Source organism: Ambystoma mexicanum, chromosome 9, assembly GCF_040938575.1.
Source record: "Ambystoma mexicanum isolate Mex_15411 chromosome 9, UKY_AmexF1_1, whole genome shotgun sequence".
Taxonomy (NCBI): domain Eukaryota; kingdom Metazoa; phylum Chordata; class Amphibia; order Caudata; family Ambystomatidae; genus Ambystoma; species Ambystoma mexicanum.
In genome coordinates, this window is record NC_090931.1 from 1,303,940,827 (window position 1) to 1,303,959,828 (window position 19,002).

The 19,002-nt window shown below is 44.3% G+C and overlaps 1 protein-coding gene across 1 annotated transcript in view; it reads right to left on the reverse strand.

Moving 5' to 3' along the window:
• Positions 1 to 797: 797 nt before the first annotated feature.
• The window catches only part of LOC138489800 (CD63 antigen-like), an 87,363-nt gene continuing 69,158 nt past the window's right edge, over positions 798 to 19,002 (reverse strand). The window contains exons 6-7 of the mRNA XM_069617392.1: positions 3,353 to 3,436; positions 798 to 1,059 (exon numbers count right to left, since the gene is read on the reverse strand). Of these exons, the coding sequence (XP_069473493.1) occupies positions 994 to 1,059; positions 3,353 to 3,436 (150 nt within the window). The 3' untranslated portion in view covers positions 798 to 993. The remainder of the gene's footprint in view (positions 1,060 to 3,352; positions 3,437 to 19,002) is intronic.

The following is a 19,002-nucleotide window of genomic DNA, read 5'->3' on the forward strand; positions in this document are numbered from 1 at the left end:
AACACCTATCTGGAGGCAGTAGTAACTGCACTAGCAGAAGCTGACTTCTACATGAACCCCAAGGAAACTGTTCTTGGGGCCACAGATACTAAAGACTTGGGATACCCTGTGGGAAAAGCAGTTAATCGGCCAAGAACTTAAGTACTTAACTTGCAACCTACCCCAATGATTGAAGGTTTTGCTGCGATCCCCAAATACGTCACGATTCCTGCAATTAGATGGACCTACACCCAAAATGTAAGGCGGCAGAAGGATGAGCACTCAGCCAGTCAAGGTGAGCATGAGGCTACAAATACTAGAAGCAGCAAAAACAGTTTCGTATTTTCTACAGATTCTTAAGCACCCATTGGCATGTGCAGCCAATCAGCCTGGTGAGAACCTGGGCTGTATTCACTAGTACCAGTCTGTTTTCAGCAGCCCCAGGGCTAGTTGCCCTTCCCCAGCACTGCCTGCCACACCCATTCACACATGCTTTAGCATCTGTGATCCATAGATGCCTCAAGTGCAATCCTCAGAGTCAAATCCACTCCATGTTTCACGATAGCCACACAAAATAAGTGACTTCTTTCTAAAGACCTGGTGTGACTGGGCCAGTCGAGGACCACACTGAGACCTCTTGCAAAAAACTACACAAAATAGATTAATCGTCGTCTGCTATGTTGGAACTTTTTTGCAAATATCCGTAAGAGGTCAATGGTAAACAGGTCACCCACTACTGAAACACTTACATGGTGCTTAAAGAGTATACCCGCCATCAGGCCTGCAGAGCGTAACCAGGTTTCTTTGACAGTAATGTTACGACAATGACATTCCAGTTTATTCACAACTTGAATAGACAATTAACATGCCCTTTTCAGAGCTAAATTATACATATTTGCGGAAACATAACTAGGTGCTTTTGGTTGGTGCAGACTACAGTGAATTGCTGGTCCAATGGCAGCCAAGCGCTTTGGAAAACTTGAAGGGCCCATAGGATGAGGCCTTGAGGGGACATCACATGACATTGTAATTCACCTTCATTAACCACACCAGGCAGGAGGCGACTAGAATTCCAAACACCTGAGGGACAAAGAAACAAAAACATAATTGGGTATTACGCACGTTTACTTTAACCAGCTTCAAAAAATAAAACACACACACCACCACTATCAGCTCGACCACGAATTGGGATCAAAATATTATGGGGTATACACACATCTCATTTGCACACTGACAATGGATACAACTATCAAACATCAGTGTTATGGAAAACACCAGGCTATCTGCAATAAAAAAGGAAAAGGCCATTTCAGCGAACGGTTCATTCATGCACAGCGTTTTCTACTCCCGCCCCCCCCCCTGCACCGCCCAGATAGGATTTTTGCGGATTTCCTTTGTTGAAAAATGTCAAAATTGTATTTTATTTTTGGCTGTCCAAACCTCAAACCCCCCCTCCACGCCCCAAAACAACCCCTCCCCTAGACACTATTCCCGACCTCCCAGACAACCCCCCTATAGTTTTATAGTAACAAATCATTTCGGCAAGAAACCCATGGGAAAAACACACTGATGAATGGAAGTCGTACCCAGCTAATAATCCACACGTGCCCCGGACCAACCAGTAGCCAGCCCTGGAACTTCACCTCCAAGTCACTGGGTGACCCATTCTGGGTAATAAAGACTTGTTACTATGTTGGTGGCCCTCAGCGTCTGGTCCATAACACATGATATGGCATTTATAACGCACCTATACACAAGTGTTTCAAGACACTACGAGGCAAAGGAGGGGGAACAAAGGGAGGACAGACAACGATCCTACTAGCCCAGGTGTCATTCAGATCTCGCAAGTGCATGGGATGGGGAAGGGGGGAAGTGCGGGGGGAAAGGGTCAGTGCAGTACATGGGCATAGAATAACATTAAGTAAAAGTAACAGCCAACAGGTGGCAAGTGCAAAGGTAAGTGCAGACATCAGGTGTCAAGAGCTGGTAGTGGGACTGTAAGGATACAGAAACCGTCCCCAAGTGCGGGGGTTGCCAGGCGGGCAGTGCTGGTGTGCATGAACTGGCAGGGGGAGGGACCTGGGCTCGAGAACAGAGGGCGGCCAGGTAACCAGTGCAGATTCAGTTTCAGCCAGGAGGTCAGCAGGGGAGAGGAGGAGAAAAGGCAGAAGCAAAGAGAAAGGTTTTGAGGTGCTTCCTGAACTGGAGATGGTTCTCCTCAAGTTTCAGGGAGGCTGTTCCAGAGGGAGGCCCCAGCAGAAGAAAGATCTACCACCCACTCGTTGCTTGGAGAAGAGACTGACCCTAAAGGAGTTGGAGGCAGATGAGCAAAGAGCTTGGAGAGGGAAGATATTTAGGAAGAGAGAGTTGAAGGTATTGAGGCCCTAAGCCCCCGAAGGCCTTGTGGACAATGCCGAGGGTTTTGAACTTGATCCTTGCAACCACTGGGAGGCAGTGCAAAGATTTCAGTCCTGGAGAGATACGATCCCTGGGCTTGAGGCCAAGGACAAGTCTCGCAGTCCTGTTCTGGATGCAGCGGACGGAGAGTAGAGGCAGGCAGATTTAGAAAGAGGCTGTTGCGGTAGTCCAGCCTGGAGAGAACCAGAGCTCTGGAGACAGTGATCTTCTGGGGGAAGGAGAGGAAAGGTAGAATACCTCTGAGGAGGTGCAGCTGGTAGTGCGACTTCTTAGAGACGTCTCGGATGCGAGGAGGACCCTGAGGTTTTTAGCCTCGCAGGTAGGAGCAGGAGGGGGGCCAAGAGTGGCCAGCCAGTGCGACAGGAAAGGAGGGAGCGGGTGTGCCGATGAGGAGAATCTCCGTCTTACTGGCATTAAGGCAGAGGTCACTGGCCACCACTCCTGGATAGCAGACAGACAGTCAGAGATGATAGACGGAGAAGAGTTGGCCGAAGGTAGCCTGAAAATGAGCCAAGTGTCATCCGCATAGCACTGTAAATTGGGGCAGGGAGCGGCAATGGGGTGGGCAAGAAATGCCAGATATAGGTTGAACATATATATCAAAGGGGGGTGATTAGAGGGGGTAAATGGCACATCAAAAGTTACACTTAATCGAGACCTTTGTCCTAAATAACCATAGCTTCCTTGATTGCTCAGTCTACACCGCTCCCTCAGCACCCCCCCCCCCCCCGTTCCAGTCTGAATAAAACAGGATGTTGAATGGTTAGGAAAACCCAATGCCACTTTAGAAATCAACTGTGGTCACTCCACACGCTTCTCCAGAAAGTTTTGAAGTCACTCCTTTGGAATGGGTTGACTAACCATACAATGCATTTCCCAAATCCTGTAGCATTTTAGACATCTATTGCCCCCCCTACACCACAACATGGGTAGTTCAAGCATATTTTTACCGTACCTGTACAAACCCAATGCCGACTCCAATTGCCCCGATAAAGCCAACGTGCTTCTGAATCCAGGTCTTCAACTTTTTAGCGCATCCCTAGAAGATGAATTAATGTACTATATTACCACAAGGACAAGGGAGCATAGCCCACAATCACCACCCACATGCTAATGTGAACTACTGGGATTTGCATGTATGAATCACTACCATGGTAGAGCTATTACAATGGTATACAGTATCAGAAGTACAGTGATCAATGCTTTAGGAATGGAGACTTGTAAGCATTACCTCCGATCAAAATAGTTTGGAGCACAAGAACTTTAGTTCCCTAGATTGGTCCGAGTCTGATAAATAACTTCATGTTGCTAGTTTACAATGAGGCGCCAAATTAGCTCAGCTGGTTATGCGCATTGCTGAGATCTGGGTGTAATGTGCAGGTCACGTGTTTGAATCCCAGCAGGGTCAACTTAGTTATGAATCCTCAGAAGAGTTAGAGTTCCAACTTCAGTTGGGTAATGGTGTATAAAAATGCTCCAGGTACAGCATATACATTGCATGCCAATAGATTTGAGACCATCTCGAGCTGTGCGCTTTTCAAATAAAACCCATAAAATGGCCGACGCCAGTCGCTCATCTCGTGACCACTAAGAGCAGAGGAGGCGCCATTTTCTTGTGGATAGTTGTATAAGCGGTTCTTTGGCAGGTACCACGTGCTTTTTTTTGGGGGGGGGGAGAAATGCGGTAGATTTACACGGCTATATTTATTAAGTTCATAATACGGACACAGCACATTGGAATTGGCAACGGTGTGGGCTTTTGTTTAGGACTGGGAAAGGCACTTGTCAGGCACAGCCGTAGTGGCATTGACTGGACATGGACTGTAGCAGGTGCAAAAGTGTGCGAGCACCTGGGCATCTAATAGCAGTGCCAAGCAAATGCATAATACTTAGACACAAACCAAAAATGTTTGTCTTTGCCAATGCTTGTTGTTTTTAACGGCATTTCAGTGAAAGACGCAGAGTGCTTATAAATTGGATGGCTGAAGGCAGACCTGGTAAGAAATTGTTGACATTTTTATTACACCGGCAGTGTTTTTACAACTCCAAACAAGTCATTAACTGTCATAATACAGCTTTGAAAAAACCCTGGCAGGTACTTTCAGTCCATAGTCTGATAATGCTTGATTAAAGCGAGCTCAAAGAGTTCTGGTGAGGAGGGGTTTGGGGTGGGCAAGAATTGGGTGGGAACCGCCATAGAGATAAGCATGGCAATGGGGAGTCAAGGGGTGGGCAAACGACCAAACAAATACAGGATTTGCATCCTTCCTCATATGCCAATCATCTACCTGTACTCTAATGATATGGCATTTATAATGCGCATATACACAGGTGTTTCAAGGCGCGACGAGGCAAGAGGGGGAACAAAGGGGAGACGGAGACCACGATCTTACTAGGCCAGGTGTCATTCAGATCGCGCAGGTGCATGGGAAAGGGAGAGGGGAAAAGTGCACAGGGAAAGGGAGAGGGAAAAGTGCAGCACAAGGGATAGTAGAATAAATGAGATTTTTAAAAAACGCCCGTTTGTGGCAAGGTAAGTGCAGAGTGTTGGTAGGGGGACTGTAGGGATACAGAAAATAGTCCCCAGGTGCCGGGGTAGCAAGGGAGGCAGTGCAGGTGGGCCATTGGCGGGGCCTGGGCCAGAGAATCAGAAAGGGAAACCGGTGCCGTTTCTGCCAAGAGTTTAGCAGGGGAGAGGGGGGGGGGAGAGAAAGCAGAGGCAAAGAGGAAGGTTTTGAGGTACTTCCGGACAATGCAATTGTTTCGGCTTACCCAAATTATAATAAAAAAGGGGGGTGGGGGATTCGTGGGATGGGGGGGGGGGGGAGGGTTACTTCAAGATTCCATTTACTATGCATGCAGCAGATTTAAAATCCAAGTAGGGCTTTGAAAAGTAGGTACCAGAGGCAGTGCAAATGACCAATTCTCAACCTTCATAGAAGACATTTGGTCCGTTGCAGCAACCCTACCTTACAAAATAAAGCTTTGCTCAAAACAAGAATTTTTGAAAGAAGCTTCGGGCAAGATTCTCAAAACGTTTTTCGCTGCAAGTGTTGAATGTCCTTTTCTCTTCGGACCCTTCATTGGGACGGTCGCATTAAGCATCCCACCAGTCCTATTCATGAAATCGTGTTCTTAGACCGGAGTTAGAGGTGACACAAGTATTCCTCGCCAGGTGGCTAGCGTGCTGCTAAAACCACAGCCAATCACACCAACCTTACCAAATGGACTGAAGTTTGCCGCTCCAAGCGCCAGGTGTGCAACGCTGGTCTTTTAGAAAGAACAGACCAATCAGGTTGCTGCAGCCCGACAGCGACCCCACCTCTCCTGGAGCAATAGGTGCTTAAATGAAGCAGTGAAATTGGGTACAGGGCAGAAAGCACCGCTTTAGTTCCATTAGATTTAAACACATTAATGGGAAGGCTACCCGTTCTGGAGTGCTCTAGCCAGGACTGGTGAAAGTGCCAACGATTACTTGCAAGTACCTGGGACAGCACGGCAGGAAGTTTCTCACATGCCAATGAACCCATAAACATCTCCCAAATAGCCAGACTGCGGAGGATTTAATGATCGTTGGCAATGGGCAGCACTTATCACCAATAAGGAACATGCTGTGCCAGCTTCCTTTGGGTGCTGTCGGTTTACACTTCCAGGTGTAGTCAGTTCCGTGCTGCCTGCTAACAGAAGCCATGTGCCATGGGCCCTTTGTGAGTGCCCGACCCTCCCTGGATTCCCCAAAGAGACTTGGGATCATGATACCGACAACGCCATGAGCATAGCCGGTACACAGAGCGCTTAAATTACTAAACATAAGCTGCACTATCAGCTACATAAACCTGGGGTAACCACACATTTCTCTTTGTTTCTGATCTTGACACAGGGTCTACCAATTGGACGCTCTGAAGAAGGTGCCTTGTACTGGGCAAGTACTTTAAAGCACCGAAACGTGCACCCACTTAACACACAGATGAAGACCGAGGACAGAATTTGTACCTTTTCTCTTCAGCCACTAGTGTGTTAAATGAATGTTTTATGAACACGTTGGCTTAATACAGAGATATCCCTTAAGTCCAAAGATCCAGACCCTAAAAAGTCAACCCTGAGCACTGAAGTTGTGAGAACTATTAAGAACACTTTGCTCAAACAACTAAATCTCCAGGAAACCTAGCCTCAGAACTCATGCGATATTTCATACATGTCCAATAATTGTTCTGTTCGACTGCATGTCACACAAAATATGTTGCAGGAAATATTTATGCCGGATTTATGCCTATTCTTTCCTTAGCACATCGACTGTTTAGCACTAAGGATTTAAAGTGCAACATGGCTATATTTTGCTTTACTTTTGTTTTACCTTGTACATATGGGTCACTGTAAATTGTTAACTACACACTTATATTATATAATTTGGTTCTTTTTACCACATAAATTGTTTTTTCATTAGAGTAGGTTGCATATGGTCATTTTACTTTCCAACAAATACAGAGCCTGACTAAATAGTGGCATATGCATGAACTGTAGAAAAGGATATAGACCACAACCACTTGCAGAGTCATGTGAAGAGCTCCCCAGCAGTCCCCTTGTCTAACATCCAGTGTTGATTCAGTACAAGACAAGGAAGGAACAAGTTTATGCCCCCATTAAATTTAGGAGGGCTATAAAGAATTGGCTAGATGGGAGAGGGGACAACTTTTCCTTGTTGGCGGTTTACACTTTCAGGTCAGCTGCCCCCCTTGGATTAGAGACTCCTACAAATTCTGCTGTCCAAAAAAAGAAAGTGCCATAATCCTTAAGACTCGGCCACAAAACAAAGAAGATTGCTTTGGGGCCACTGGCACCTGAGAGTTCATGACACCGCTGTTGGTGCCGCTTAGCACTAGGTGTAGCCAAAGAGATGAATCTTCTCTTGAAGATGATGTGCGTTTCAGGGGCTCCGGACCGATTGTGTGAATGTAGATCTAACCAGATGCTGGTAGGCTTTAAAAAAGAAAAGAAATGAGGTACATCTGTCCACCATCAAAGCCATTGGATGGTAATGTGGCTTTGCAGGATCAAGAACTACCAAACTCACTCCTTGCCTTCAGCCACACTGAACGAAGCTCAACACAGCAGTTTTCCAGGAACAGATTTTGGGCAAGGACAGGGAGTCACAGATGTGCATGGCTTCCTACAAAGGGTGTTGTATTCAGCCATAGAGTCCCATAGTTAGCAGGAGATGTGAACAGATTTCCACAAGGCACTCAAGTCAGGTTCTCCTCCAGATGCTTTGCGGGTCTCCCCTCTGGGTGCTCCACTCCCTTTGCCTGTCGGTCACTACATACCACGATCAATGTCCATGATTATGCTAAGCCAGAGGCACAACCAGGGGTGTTGCTAGGTCTGGAAAAGACCCGGCTATAGCCCCCCCCCACCCCCAACAACAACCCACCCCCCCCCCCAAATCAATACCTCTGGGCACGACTGTCTGTCCACAGTCATCATACTGGGTTCTGCAGCTTACTACTAACTGGTCTCTGCCAATGGTTTAGATAGGAAAGTGAGGCAAGCTGCAGGGCCTCCGTGATACCCTCTACTGGCACCTCTCATGTGGAAAGCTATAGAGACTCCAACCCCCCCCCCACCCCCATTGCACCAAAAGAATAAGAAACTGGATACTGCATACACTCAGGCGCAGAATCTCCCTCCCGGGGGGGGGCTGACAACATTGAAAGGTTGTGGCCATCATTAAGAATTGTGACAAGTAAGGAAATTAGTCGGGCTAGGTTGCGACAAACTAGTTACTTACTCCGAGCACGCTGCAAGTTTCATGGTACCCTTAACTTGTGCAATATCCATACGAACAGTTATGTAACAGTTTGCTGTCCAGTACATTGACTTTTGGAGTTCAAAATTCTTCAAAGATTAAGTGGCAACAAGCTGCGATGTTAAACGCATTTTGATAAAGTGACGATAAATTCAGAAATAAATAGGAGGGCCAAATAGTTTGCAGTGGGTAAAACCGAGCAGTACTTTGCATAACAAGCCACTGAAAAGAGAATATGCCTAAACTGCAGAGTTGTGCAAACTTTGGCTCTCCAGATGTTTTCAACTAGAACGCCATCAGCCAGAACCAGCATAGTCCACAATGTATGGAAAAGCCACAAGTTGCAGAACCCTGGCCTAGAGACACAAGTGACTTGCTGAAGCCCCTTCTGAAACTGCCACAATAGGTTTGTTATTTGAAGGTAGTAATCAAGTGACAGGCAGTGTGCTACTTTGACTCGCAAGTCAGTCGAGCACCGCAAATTACATTTTTCAAAATTATTGAAAGATGACAAAAAAAGGATACATTTCCCAAAGGTGAGCACAAAAAGCTAAACATAGTTTATATTAATATATCTTAAAGAAATTGTCAATCTGTACACCCAGCATGAGACAGAGGCGTACAAGACACCTGTATTCCGTACAAGTAGGCAAATTCTCCCTAGCAACAAAATAGAAAAACAGACACATGGGACCCCTGCTCCCACCCAAAAAGCTACCCAGATGTGTTGGAGCAGCAGTGCCAGCCGAGCAGCGCCACAGCAAGTAATGCCAACATTACTTATCTGAAGGTAAAAATGCTTTTTTAAATTTGCATGAATTACTGGGTGCAAAAAAGTATCGATTACTAAAGGATATCAGTTTGAATTAAAACAAGTTATGGGATTAGTGCGCTCAAAAATATTATTGTCCCAAGCGTTCGGGCATGTGTTTTTAAGCATATGTTGATCGATCGTACAAACATTTCCTATGCACATTACTGTAGTTTTCCCCACTTTTACACATGTGAAATCAGGCAGCAGGGCGCAGCCATCTTGTGCTAATCTTATCTGTTGCCGCATCGCCCTAATGTGAACTGCCCTGGCGGCACTAAATCATATCCCCCGCCCCGGAGGCTGACACCACTTGACGCATACAGCCCATTTCACAACGGCAATGCACGTCTCGGGTCAACATTCTCTGCACTTCAGAGAATGACGTGTCTCCATAGACATGGCAGGATGCCCCTTTCCTCAATAAGTATAAACAGACCGCTTCTCAACAACATTAGATTTGCTTTTCTAATCGCTTCACTGTCTTTTTTTGTGTATCCTGTGGCTCATTTCTGCTCTGTTCAGTTATCTTCGTTGCTCGTAGCCCGTGCAAACACATACCATCATTAGTATCTATTTTCATTTTGTCGCATAATGGCAACAGTACAGCCCTACCAGTATGAGCCAGAGTATTCCGAGGCGTAATTACTTGGAAGAGAAATATGCAGAAACAATGAGGATTTAGACAACAGTTGGGAGGACGAATCACCAGCTCAAGAGCCTGAGCCTAGTCGCATGGATGGCGTCTCCACCTGGTGTACCTGCAATCGGTGCGAGGTAATGCCAACAGAGAAGGAGAACTGCTGCTGCTGCCAAGAATACTCTGGATGCTTGTCCTACATATCAGAAGATGAGACATGGCCGCAATGAGTTACCGAGCTGCAGGACTTCAGTGCAGCCTGGCTCACACAGTCCATGTTGAGGATTATGATGGTGCTTATGAACTTCGCGCAACAGTTCGCCCTCGCAATCCAAGTAACGAGCAAGTATACTCTAGATGTGATGTCACTTAGGCCACTCACATTTCATGTTTGTCTCCTATATTGTCGTAACTTTGATCTATCACTGCCAAATATATGTAGTCTTGCAAATGTATACATCACTCACGATTTGGGGAAATCATACTGGTCACCTTATGTTTCTTTCACGTACAACCAAGAACCAATATTTCTGTGTCCCAAATGTAATGGAATGCATATTTGTTCAATTTTGTAATGTGTCTACACTTTAAAGCCCAAGTTGATTGATCTGTGAAGTAATATTTTTTCCTGGCAACACCATAGGATACAAGATTGCATTTTCAACTAAGGTTTGATACACTTATATTGTTCATTTAAATACAGTTTGCATCTTTCTCTTCCACAGGTGTTACAGGCTGGTGGCCCATCGTGCGTTTACATGGTGGCTTCATGGGAGGCTTAGACACAGTGTTCGACGCGTAATACCCGCCTGTGTCGTTGCCATTAGAGATACATTCCCTAGTGACAGCGGTCAGTACAGGGGATTTTCCCACACTGTGCTGCAACCCGAAGTATCTAATGTGTAGTACATTTGTGCCATCAACATCTGCAACAAAAAACAACTGAACTTTTATGAATAGTTGTTTCAATTTTTTCATTGAATCAAGAACACACTAACTTGTTCTGGCAGGGCTGACTGGGTGGGAACAGACGAGGTGCCTAACACCATGTACACTTCAAAAGGAGTCTTACGCGCAGGGGGCCATTGTACACATGCCCTATCCAGACCCAGTGTCTCCAGGCAGTCTCCCCTGAAGCAGGCCGTGCCCCTGCAATCCACACAAGTGTATCTCCCTTCAGCGGTGTTCCGGTCCTTGTCTGCACGCCTCATTCCCGTCCATCCCCCTCCATTATCAACAGCAGTTCGCACCTGTGGCTGTGCGCTGCCAAGGGGGCTAACAGGGATGGGAACGGCCAAGGTGTCAAACACCATGTGCACTTCAAAGGTACCTTACGCGCAGGGGCCATTGTACACATTGCCTCCCCAGACAGTGTCTCCAGGCAGGCTCCCCTTGAAGCAGGCTGCACCCCTGCAATCCCCAGTAGACCATGCCATATAGACGTCACTCATTCACATACACACCCAGTTTTCTAATTCTTTATAAACCCCTTGATATTTTTCATGGAAACATCTGTGCCCACTGAAAATCAACTTGTGATCGCGCTACCTGGTCTCCTGCTACTAACTACCCTGCTTGCTGAATCTAACTGTTTGTTGGTCAAGGTAAGGGCAGGTTACCTAATCATCTCTTCTTGATCACTACATTTTTATCTATTTCGAAACAATTAGTGTCAACTGGGATACAATTGCATCCTTCGCGGACCATGTCTAGAAGCAGGTTTACTTTTGATGCATGGAAGTACATTCAACGGATGTTACGATTTGCATCATATCAATCGATTCTGTATGAAAGTTATCCTAGTGTACAGTCGACTACGCTACACAGGTTTTGCTTGTGTGACCAAAACAAACATTGCATAGAAAAAGGATATAATTCCATCTTTCTCATGCATTCGTGTAAAACATTTTTGTAACTAGATTTTTCAAGAATGCCTGCTTGTATGGTTGGCGGTTGCCGTTCTAAGACTCATGACAAACCTAAGGGCACAAAATGCATACATTCCTGAGGAATATAGATGTAATAATAGAATGGGTCAGATATTGTGGATTTGCGCCGGACGAGCTTGAAAGTCGAGCCCAGGAAGTCTTGGGGGACTTCAGGGGAGATCTATTCCGCATCTGCAGCCTGCACTTCACCACGAATATGTACGACGAATTTCAGTACACAAAGAAGCATCGACTCAGAACGTCTCGTAAATTGCTTCAAAATGCAATTACAACTCTATTAATGCATACGCTGCCTCAGGTGAGTCACGGTTCATGAATTAGCTCTATACCTTGGGGTACTGAACAGGTAACTACATGGACGGATTGGTGTTTTTGGTTTAAATGTTTTACAAAACTTTGCATATTTACCAGATTGTATTTCTTTATAACTACACCCCATTTTGCTAGACACCTGTCCCTGCTTTTAGGAGCATCATAGAAAACTATTTGTGGACACAGAAAACTATGCTATAGTGCCCTTGGAAATTAGCATAATATTTTCGTAATTGTTTGCTTTATATGTCAATTATTTTTAGGTTAGCATATTGCCTTAAGCATAGACTATCGGTAGTTACGACATCACCGACACGTCCAGTATATCAATAGTGAGCCATACAGACTTGTTCATATTCTTCAGAGTTGGATCTTCCCACATTTCTAATTCAAATCTAATTTTCCCTTTACAACTCTGGGACAATGCACTGAAATTGAAGGAGCCACATTCTGCAACCATTACTTTCACAGAGTCAACAACAACTTCGAGCGCCCACCAGGTAGTTTTATTTTGCTATTCGATTACGGAAACGTATTATGCATGGAATGTGAGATAATATGAAATATTTACGTATCCTGTTTACAGAATGTTTCATTTATGGGTTTTCATTCATATGTACCATTGTCTGCATCCCATTGTGTCTGTTCAATTTCACTTTTTTCATCCATACTAAAACAAGTACTATGTAACAGGGTGATGCTGGTACTTCAAGTACAATTACATCATCCTTTGGAGCTGGTCCAGAGCATGAGGTATGCCTACTGACAATTCCCTTGAAGGAAAGAAATTATATCCTACATCTGATACTATTAGACAGTGACAAACAAGCATCTTTTCAAACTTTTACCATTTCAGTTCTAACGTTAAAATTTCTACCCTAATGCCGAATAAAATGCAAAAAGCTTCAGTGCAACATTACAATCAGTGGGTTTCGCACAGTGATCTCTGATTGAGTACACTAGCCATCAATCAAATGAAATTCGAAATGTATATTTTGACTAAATGAAGTACACTGTGTACAAGGGTATCTATGTAAGCCATGTGTGTGAGGAAAGAATTGTATTTCAAATACAATTGACTTTAATGAATATTCTATTCAAGGGATGTATACAAGTTCGGGAAATAGAAGAGGAGGCACGTGGATCTGAGGCGAGTACCAGCTTGCTGGTGCAGTCATTACAGTGAAGAACACGGTTTCACAGAAAATCAAGAAAGCAAGAGTAACAAACAATTGTGATTACAAAAAGTGTTTAGGGCTGGTGTCTTCATAATGTTTTTTTAAAATCTAAAGTGCTATATACTCTATGTTGGATTTAATTGAACATGTTTTTACAACCCATCTCCTAGAGGCCCAGAAGAAAACGAAGTATGAAGACACAGACAACAAACGAAACCAGAGATGCTGCTTGCCAAACAGATTGCACCATGGAGCAACTATTATTTGAGGCGCAGCATGGTCCAATCAATAAGCAGATTTGAGATGCTTATGCCCAATGGCCAGAAAATTAATTGAATGTGACCGGCGAAGCCAGCAAAGTGTTGTTGGACCATTGCTACAATGTGAGAACTCCACAAGATGAAGATGAAACTGAATATAATGAAGATGCTTTTGAATTACTTGCTGAACACTTGACACAATGTACACCCACAAAAAGAGGGCAACCCAATAAACAATCGACATTGATGGTTTCTCCAATTCGTGTTCAAATAACACAAGCTGAAATAACAGATACTGAAGCCTCAACGCAATTGACCAAGGAACTAGCCGATTTGGCCGATTTGTCACCACAGTTGAGTCACAAACCACATGAATGCAGGACGATAGTCGAATACAGGAGCCCAAATACATTGTATTTGACAGCTGCCTGGTAGAGATTATACGGATGCTGAAATGTGTCCATCCAGTGAGGGGTGTGGGGGTAGGGGGTATGTATGCAGGAAGCCATTGTTGAATGTGACGAGTGTCTCACAAGGCACTAACCTGAAAATACAAGCCACCTGTGATCTGCTCCATGCTAAATGTTCATGGTCCGCTCAACCAATGCTTGGCAAAGTGCCAGCTGGAAATCTACTGTGTGCAGCAGCTTTACTTTTCAGTGGCTCTACTTTTAGTAAGTTGTCCAGTTTCTGTCAATTTATGGGACTCCATTTCCTTTCTAAAACGCAGTACTACAAATAATCAAAGAATATTTATGCCCTGCTATTAGTGAAGCTTGGAAAATTGAACAAATGTCAATTAAAAGGACATTCTCTGACAAACGGTTCAGGCTAGCTGGCGATGGACAGTGTGACTGCCCCGGATTTTCAGCAAAGTACTGCACATAGCACTTTCAGGACATGGAAACTAAAAAAAGAAATTGTGAGTTCGGTGGTCGTGCAGGTGTCCGAAAGTAAATCCTCAGTGGCCATGGAGAAACATGGTTTTATCAAATCCCTGGAAGATCTCCAATCGATGGGAATGCAAATAGACCTCAGACACTGACAGACGTGTTTCAATAGCCAAGACCATGAGAGAGCAGTTTCCAAATATTTGCCATCAAATTTGATGTATGGCACATTGCCAAATCCCCTAAATTTTTTTGATTGTACAGTGGTCCCAATCTTTCAGCAACCATCTTTGGCAGAGTACCAAAACGTGGTGGGTCTGTGGAAATTCTAATTGAAAAAAATGGCGCTCACTAACGCACCACTGTTCCAACTTTCACTCTTGGACAGAAAAGTCCATGTGCATATTGGTGAAAATGTAGGTTATCAGAGGAGCAGGAACACAAGTGGTTGGTTCCATCTTCACCTCCACACAAAGCTCTTGAGAAGATCATGTTTGATAAAACTATCAAGAGATCTGAAGAGACTCACAGAATTCTGTCGCACAGGAGATTTGGAGGTGTTCCACAATATGTGCCTAAAGTACAGGCCCAAGAGATTGCATTTCGGCCTAGACTGGATGCAATATAGGACATTACTAGTGGTCTTAGCGCATAATGAGAACGTAGGGAGTGAACAATAGGGGACTGCAAGAAACTCTGGGAGGCTTCGAAACACAATGGCCTTTACGAAAATAAGCAAAAAAAGATGGGTGGTCAAGCCAATACACCAGGAAATGGAATTCGATTTTGTTAACGATCTCATTTTGACTGTGTTGGGCATACATACTGATGGAATCTCATGATTTTGTTCCGAGGACACATACATTGCCACAAAACTTTGCAAACGTGCCCTGTCCACCGAAAGCAGACTTCTTGGAACAGTTCAATTCCCGGTACAAATGATTAGCAGCTATTTGTTCAACAAAGTTTAAGTGTCCAAATAAAGCATCCAAATAGTCTTTTAAAATGTATCCTTTGTCAATTTATTTTGCAAGAAGTGCCTTTTGGAGGATGCCATAGAGTGTACCGCTGTGCTTTCACACTTCCCGCTTTTGTCAAGCTCTTTTGGGTCCTTCAACGATAGGGGGAGGGTCAGATGGATTTCAGCGTGAAAGTAACTTTGAGGATCTCCAGTTGCCTTACCAAACACGTGTCCAAATAGCTGAACAAATAGGCGTCCCACAAAAGGAACGAGACCTAGGCTAGATAAGATACTTGGCACGCAAGAACTACTGACTATAAGCAAAACAGCGCATCAAAGGGGGTTGTTGCTGAGAAATAGGTGCATTCTGATCTATATTTTTATGGGGGCATGTGTTAGGGGTCGTTGCTATTGGATGTCTTATCACAGGGGTCAATCTTTGATTTGCGGCCCCTCCTAGTCTTAAGATTTCAAAAACGAAGTGGGGGTAGGTGTCAGCATTACCAAAATATAGGACCATTCCTGATTAGGTATATGGGCAGCGAAGTTGAGGTGGTGCAGTTAGGGTCTGGCGACCAGATGCGTTCAAAGGGAACAGGGGATCATGGGTTCAGGGGACCGCGGCCTGGCAGGAGGGGATTGCAGCAGGGCTTGCTCTGAAATTCTCATACAAGCACATTTGGTCAGGGCTCGAGACTCACTACTTGCAGGAAATGTTTATGTGATTTGCTGTGTGAACAGCAGATGGGCCAAGTTGACAGGATGTGGGCTGGCTGTGCGAGTCGCTGGGAGAGTAAAAAGTTCTCCAAAAGGGACATTATAAATAAGACATTTGGAAGTAAACAAACTATTTTTCTTTTAAAAAAGTAAATCACTAGAAATGTCACGCAGCATTGGTGGATGGCCGCAAACAATTCATTCGTTTTTCAAAAATCTTTCAAATGCCACTGCGGTCTGAAGGGCTTTTCGCTCCCATTGGGAGTGAAGGTCAGAGCCTGTGAATGTTGCTTGTGAGCTGAGCACACCCACGCATGTACACAGTATAAGGTTCGATTGTTTTTCGACCTTGGAAGAAAGTGAGGATTCCAAATGGAATGAATGAAGGGAGGTGTGTAATTCCATAAAATATGATAAGGTTCACCATTCCAAAACTGGACAAAGTAATATGTAATTTCATTGATCCGAACGAACAGTCCGTTACGGCGAGAGAATGGAAATGCCAAATACTATGCAAGTTTTACTGCAGACGATTTTATAGAGGAACGAGTCAAGGTTTCATTTTCTGACCGTTATTGCTGGCTTACATTGTAATGGGTTGTTGTTTGTGGTATATTGCAATGACACGCAAAAACAACCTGTGTGCATTTGTCTTTGTCCTGGGCACACGGGCAGTCCAGCATCGAAATGCATGTAGTCCACATCTGGGGTCACCCAATGCCAAATTCTACGCTAATATTTCATTAAAATGCCTTCTATGTGTTCTTCGAATTCTAGCGTCAGCTTCCGCATCCCATTGCGAACTAAACATACTCCATAGCACTAACCTCTCAAGCAAATTGTAGACTACTTTCCACAATATTTTCTCTTTGTTGCCATGGTTTCACGTTTGTGTTCATTAGTTTTCACACGGTGCAGAATTAATGGGTAAATTGATAAATAATAAACAACGGCTACTGAGACACATTTATAGGTTTTCCACAAAGCTACATCCTGCCTTTCCGCAAATGTCATCGATTCCAGATACCAACTGATGGCTTCTTTAGTCGGTAGCTGCAAATACACTTAAATGGCTGGATAACTATGACGCTGTTTTGGGACGATCGCACCGGGCCAATATGCCCTTTCGCGGTACCAGCGATAAGGAGCAACCTGACATACGTCTACGGTGGCCTAGCCCCAAGCTGATGCCGAAGCCTAGCAATTCACGGTGCTTCCAATGCACTTTTTATACCCAAAAGGAACACAGTGTGACTCATGATAAACATTTGTGGATCGAGAACAAAGAAATAAATTATCAATGTGGTTGAATATGGCAATCGCCGGATGTTCTCGGAGCGTTTATTTTGAAATAAAAGTACATTTTAAAATTGCAGAGTATTGCCATTTCCTTTAAAAATATAGTTTTGTATTCAAAATTGGGATGCACTGTGTTGTGAGAGGATGTGTGTTGATATTTCGGGTTCTGCGCCAACGAATGTCAACACATAGGTGATGACTGGGCACGTTCGTCTATGCTGCCCTGTTACTTTGGTTTTGAGTCTCCTGGTCTCCCCCCGGTCTGGGGGAGCCGGGAGACTCGAAACAAAAGCTGCTGTATGTATAAAAGCACATAGCAGGCAGCAGCCTTCCAGCCTGCATTCTCTGCTCTCCGTGTCTCACTAATGAAGCAAAATCTGCCGCTGTAATAAAAGTTACCAGCATGTGGCTTTTGTTTCATTAGTGCCGCAAGGGCAGAGATTAACTCAAGCACAGGCGGCTCGTCCATTTCACAAAATGGATACCTCCTAGTGCTTGATTCTAAAAGGTGTTTAAACGTTATTTGTGAAACATTTTACATAGGAACTTTAATTAAAGAGGTTATTTTTGTATTATTGCCCATCTTTTAAGCCCATAACGTTTTTGAGCGCTCCATTCCTTTAATGGGCATTCGTTTCAGAGGGTAAACCACATTTTGTTCCTCTACCTAACTGGTGGAATCAAATTTTGGCACAATTATTCAACATTTATGTACAGCAAACAAGATAGATGGTGGTTTTGGGTTAGGGGTTGGGTGGTGGGGCATCTTCCTGCATTTTGCGATTTAAGAAAATCCGGATAAATGTAATTCGACCAGTTAAATTCTGTAAAATCTCATGGATTCTATCAGAGTAATGGGCTGACAATGAGCTAAATGCTTAGGTATCCTGTTAACAAGGAATTTAAGAAACGTTGCTAAACTTCATTTTTAACTTTCACTGGTTAAAGTACAATGGGTTAACAGGCTAACGACATAGACCTGTGGTTTAAATGGCCTTGCTGGGTTTCGTTCATGATGCACAATTGTTTGTGGTGGTTACACACCCGATGGCGAGGATTTAAGGTTTTTATTTGTTCTTCTTTCTCATCATCATCTCCGACTTAGTTCTATGAAGAGCTCAAAAGTGGAAACTGGTTTCCAGAAGCATAATCTGCTACAGACCCCTCCACCCCCAACATTATTTGGTGGACATCCATTAACACCTCTGTTTATCATGCCCTTGCTCCATGTGTTTTAAGAAATGTTGATCTAATTGTATGAGGGTCCTTCATTTTGTGGGCTCGGAATGTTTTTTATAATACTGGAAACCTTTATAATGAAAAATATTTTTTTAAAAAAATTCTTACCTGCCTCTACAGTAAACATGATCCTAATATTGGCACCCCTAAAATTATCTAGATTTTAAAGGTCTCTACTGAAGCGATATGCCCTGAGGTGACGGCCCGACCCTGTCGGAAACGGCCCACCGGCGAGTGGCATACCACCATTAGCACCAGGGTAGTTTTCCCAACAGCCTTTAAAAAAGTTTTTTTAAATAAAAAAAATAAAGTAATACGTACATTTAGCTTGCGGCTTGGCTCCACGTAGTTCTGCTCATCAGTGGAGTCCCTTTTCAGTGTGGATGACTGATATCCACATGAAAACAGACTCCCCTGAGCAGCAGGGATGTGTGGCGCTGGGCCGCAGGATGGTAAGTTTGCTTTAGTTTTACAACCCCCCTCCACCCCGCCCACAAAATGTTTTAAAAACACCACTGCCACCCAAGTAGTGAAGGGGGTAAGGAA